This window comes from Artemia sp. Qi Xiang Cuo, chromosome 11, assembly GCF_049724085.1.
Source record: "Artemia sp. Qi Xiang Cuo chromosome 11, ASM4972408v1, whole genome shotgun sequence".
Taxonomy (NCBI): domain Eukaryota; kingdom Metazoa; phylum Arthropoda; class Branchiopoda; order Anostraca; family Artemiidae; genus Artemia; species Artemia sp. Qi Xiang Cuo.
The window spans coordinates 3537192-3542576 of record NC_142804.1 but is presented as its reverse complement, the minus strand read 5'-3'; the positions used below and the strand labels follow the sequence as shown (position 1 = coordinate 3542576).

At 36.5% G+C, this 5385-nt stretch overlaps 1 protein-coding gene across 1 annotated transcript; it reads left to right on the top strand.

The window, feature by feature from the left end:
• Positions 1-3213: 3213 nt before the first annotated feature.
• On the top strand, positions 3214-4041 carry LOC148946538 (uncharacterized). Its single transcript, XM_089097139.1, has one exon. It carries the CDS (start codon positions 3214-3216, stop codon positions 4039-4041), a length of 828 nt encoding a protein of 275 aa, XP_088953265.1.
• The last annotated feature ends 1344 nt before the right edge of the window (positions 4042-5385 follow it).

The window sequence follows — 5385 nt, the reverse complement described above, 5'->3', positions numbered from 1 at the left end:
TAAAGTTTTTTTATTGTTAAAAAAAATAGAGTTGTGAGAAAGTCAAACTTTAACGTAAAGAGCGAGGCGTCGAGGAGTGGACAGCCCCTTCATATACGGAATAATTTCTGTTCGTTTTAAGTTTTAACGTCGTTCCTTACTTTCAGTTAAAAAAACTTGTTTTTTTTATTTAATTTTTGAACGTTTTTGAATTAATGCAGGTTTTGATTTTGGCTCACCGTACATGAATAATTAAAACAAAATTTGCATATTATATTTGGTTAAATGGCTTTCTCGAAACTTGTTTAATTTTATTTACGAACGTTTTTATTAGTTATAAATATACGTAACTTAGAATTAACTTACGTAACGACCTTCTATATTCATAAATTTTTAACATGTATATTAGGGGGTTCGACCCCTAGTCAATACCCTGCTCTTTAAACTATAGTTCAATTTTTTTTTTTTCCAGTTCTTTAAAAATCACCTCTTAATCACAATCAGTTGATCAGTTTAAAAACTTGTTTTTTTTTATTTAATTCCTGATCTTTTTCTTTAATAATGCTGGGAAATCCGGCGCCCCCTTCATAGCAATGTCCCTTCCCCCATGAAAACTTCCTTCATGGAAATATCCTTCCATATAGCCCCCGACCCTCTCCTTCCCCCAACTACCAGAAAAAATCTCCTCTGAAAAAGTCTGTATACTTTCCAATAACCAATACTATATGTTAACATTGAGTAAAGTTCATAACTTTCAGCCCTCCCCCTGGGGACTTTGGGGGATCAAGTCATCCTAAAAGACATTTTTATCATATTTTCGACCATGCTGAACAAAATGGCTATCTCAAAATTTTGATCGGGTGACTTTGGGAAAAAAATGAGCGTGGGAGGGGGTATAGTTGCCCTCCATTTTTTTTGGTCAATTAAAAAGACCAATATAGGTTTTAATTTCCATTTCAATGAGCCCTCCTACGTTTTTATAGGACCACTGGGTCAATACGTTCACCACTGGGGAAAAAAAAAAAAAACAAACAAACAAACAAACAAACAAATAAACACGCCACCGTGATCTTTCTTATGGCAAAAAATGGAAAAGTACACATTTTTGTATATTGGAGCTTGAAACTTCTACAGTATGGTTCTCTAATACGCTGAATATGATAGCTTGATTTTCATTAAGGTTCTATAATTTTTAGGGGTCTTTCCCCCTTTTTTCGAAAATCAGCCAAATTTTCTCAGGCACGTAACTTTTGATGGGTAAGATTAAACTTAATGAAACTTATATATTTGAAATCAGAATTAAAATCTGATTCTTTTGATGTATCTATTGGTATCAAAATCCCGTTTTTTAGAGTTTCGGTTACCATTGAGCCGGGTCGCTCCTTACTTACAGTTCGTTACCACGAACTGTTTGATTCTCCGCCAATTTTTGGTTACGAAAGGTTGTCAGTAAAGGAATTCAAATTTAAGCCTATGCAATGCTAAAATTGTCAATCATTCGGTCATACAGTTAAATCATAGTCCTCCAATCTTCTCCAGGTGCGGTGGAACTCATTCGAATTCTCGTGCTAATCCTTGCCAAAATGCTAAAAATGTACTTTGTGTGGAATCCATGCTTTATTATTAAATGTCCAGAAGCCCAGAAAGTCCTATCTAAGCAATGAATTTCGATACATTACACGTAGCCTCATGAAACTTAAATAGTGGTGTGATGAAAAAACTACCAATACTGGAGAGATTGCTGTGTTTAAATGATATAGTCTGTTTACAGGAACATTTCCTTTCAATAGAAGCCACCAGTATCCTCGAGTTAAACAGGGGAGTGAAAGCTTTTGTGGTTCCTGCAAAGTCATCTATAAATGGTAGACCATCCGGTGGGGTGGTCATCTTAATTAGTGGCGCATTAAACTCTTTGTTATATAAGATTTCTGACTTTTTCACTGCTGTTAAGATCCATAAGACAATCGTCTTCTTTATGTATATGCCTACTGACTATAGAAACAGTAAATCTGAAGTGAAATTTAGTGGGGCATGCAGTAAGCTTTCTAATTCTATTAGGAGCTGTCTTAGTCAAGGTTTCGAATGTATTCTTGCCGGGGATATGAATTGTGATTTAACAAATAATAATAGTGCAAGAACCCAATTATTGTTAGCCTTCTGTGACGATCTGTACCTGACCATCAATGATTCTGAATTTACTTATGTACATAATTCTGGCTCTACCTCTTCTGTTTATTTTATGTTAAGTTCATCGATGATTGAGACGCATGGCAACTCTCATGTAGATCTGAGTGTTTGTGCATTAGATCATTTTCCAATTATAAACAGTTTTAAAATAATTAAAGCAGCTAATACTGGTTACACTAAAAAGTGGATTACTAGAGTAGATTGGAATAAGATTGATCCTATCCTCGATCAAGCTATGTTCGATAATATTTTAGATAAGATCAAAATACATTTTCAGTTGCTTCAACAGAGTGTACATATATCAGATAAGAAGAGACAAGCGCTACTTAATATTTACTGCAGTGGAATAACTCATGCTTTACTATATGCTGAAACGGCTGCTGTCCAAACACGCAAGGTCAAAGATGGTACTGAAACTCCTAAGTGGTCACAGAACCCGATTTTGAGTGAAGCTTGTCGTTGAGCAAAAGTTTGACTTGGAATATGGAATGATTGTGATCGGCCTAGACCTGGCGTTGTTAACCAGATTCGTCTTTATAGTAAACGTGAATTTGGAAAGCTTTTATCTAAGCATAAATGTGACGTTATTCATAAGCATAGTGAGAAGATTAGTCAGGAGCCAAATATGGTATGGAAACTACTTAAATGAAAAAGTAGTATTATAAAGTCTGAAACTACTCCCCCAAATGAACATGATTGGTTATCTCACTTTACGGCTGAATTCTCACCCCCTGATCCTGTGCTCGAGGATAAGCTTAATGGGGAGCTTGATAAGTGTTTTATGTCGTGTAGGTCTAGGTACAGTTTTGTTTTAGGTATTTCTATTCTTGTTTGTTCTATTTTAAAGCAGAAAAAGAAGAAATCTAGAGGTTTTGATAAGCTATGTGGTTTACATTTAGCTCATGCCAGTGATGAACTACTTTGTCATCTGCAGCTTTTTCAGTATCAGTGTAAACTGATACTGAAAAAGGAGAAAAATCCATCTGAATGTTTATCGTACCGTCCCATAACCGTGTCACCAATTTTGTGTAACTACTTGTAGTGGATATGCTCAAAGATAAGTGTTCTACTCCTGACTCCCAGTTTGGTTTCAAAAAGGGGGTTAGCCACGAGCATGTGCATTATATTCTTGCTAATGTAATGGCAGAAGCACATGACTTAAATGAAAGATTTATACTCGCAAGTCACGACGTGCGCCGGGTTTTCGATTCAGGGATTCATTCCCAGCTATTCCAGTCGGCTCTTAAGCACGGGGTTGACCAGTCTGTGATATTAGCATTTAGAAATAAGGATAAAAATCTTCAAGTACAAATTAACATACCATCAAATGAGGTCCCAGTTTTATCTTCCCAAATAGCCCAAATGAACGAGGATATTAGGCAGGGTACAATATCATCACCTCTACTTTATAATAACAGCATTATAGAAGCGCAAAAGTATGTTAAACCAAGTTTTATATTTCGTGGTGTAAATATTACGTTATTACATTATGCAGACGATATTCTTAATATAAGTAGATCTTTAACTCGTATTGAAGAGAATTTTGATATTCTTAGTGAAATGTATGGGTTTGATTCTAGTAAAAGTGAGTTTATTGTTTTTAATGGTGATTCCTCTGGTGCTGTTTGTAAATTTGGAAATCAGCAAGTTATAGGATCTAGTTCCATCATGTATTTAGGACTGCCAATAAACTCAGATATAATTTCTACTCGCGCTGACCTACTTTGTAATTTTTCAGAAAAAGTCAGGAAATGGTACGGAACTCTTGGTTCAACAAAGGTAAAATATAATCGCCGAATTCGTGTTAGACTATATAATGCGCTAGTAATGCCTCATGTTTTAGCACTGGCTCAGTTTTGGAATTTTTTTCTTTAACGTATGAGAGAAAACTTCGGTCTACATTTTATAAATTTTTAAAGTTTCTGTTGAATGTGGGCCAAAAATTCATTTTTAAGTAATATGTATAGTGCTGCGGAGCCAGTTGCTGCCATTTTGAAACACCGAGCCAAGTTTCTAAGGTCCTTAGATCCATCTAATAGCCTAAATTTGGCAATTAGTTCTTGAGTTACTCTTTATTTTAATAGCTATTTGTTGTTAATTGATTGTTTTCATGTGTCGTGTGAATTTGTTGCATTAGTGTCTCTTTTTTCTTTTTTCTATTATATCTCTTTTGCTCCATTCATGCATTTTGTATGTACTTTTTTTTAATGGGTTAATCAAATTATTACTAACATTTCCCAAAATAACACCTTGAGGCTCCACTATGTAGGCTACTGAATCTCCTACTAGCTTCTAACGGAATCGGACACACAATGACACACAAAAATTAAACCTCTGAGTCAAGTGAAAACAGATGGGCTATATTTATCAGATGACAGATCACGAACGAACCCCTTTTAGAGCAGCATCCATCCCTTCCTAGGGCAGCATGCTGATATCTACGCTGCCTCTGTACGTAGGCCTATAATAACACAGACGACAAATTGTCAAGCGGGGATTTTTTTGAACTGACCGCACTTTTGTACGTAGAATAACTTCAACCGGCCCAACGCGGCCCAAAACTGGCCAGCCTAGTAGGCGTTTGCCCCCTTACCCCCGGTCCCAGACCACCTCTGCCACCCTTTCTATAAAAACCTTATATGTCCCCAGGGTATAACTTACAACCCGTGCCCTGAGGGCTGTGGGGTTGTTGTTACACTCAAAGAAATAATTTCCAGACCCGTCAACTACGCTGAACAAAATTACTATCTCAAAATTTTGTTTGGCTCTGCTTGGAGAAAGGATGGGCGTGAAGGGGTAAGCCGATTGCTCTAAAATAGCTTTTGACTCTTAAAACGGGTACTATAACTTTCTATTTCAAATCAAATGAGCCACATCTGAAGTTTATACGACCATCTATTCCATAAAAACCTCACATTCCCCCAAGGCATAACTTACTACTCTTGTCCCAGGGCTTTGGAAGCTCTGCCAACCCTACAAGGCATTGTTATATGTCATTTTGACTATTTTGAACAAAATGGCTATCTCACAATTTCAACCAGATGCGTTTGCTGAAAAAAGAGGTAGTCGGGGAGGGGGGGGGGGCTAGCGGCCCTTCATCACTTTTGACCCATAAAATGAAACTAAAACTTCCAATTTGCAACAAAATGAGACTCCTCTAAAGTTTATACAACCATGCGTCCCATAAAAACCTTTAATTTCCCTGGGGCATAGCTTACA

Coding starts and splice junctions, on each gene's coding strand:
- LOC148946538 (XM_089097139.1), top strand. CDS start 3,214: ATGCTCAAAGATAAGTGTTCTACTCCTGACTCCCAGTTTGGTTTCAAA.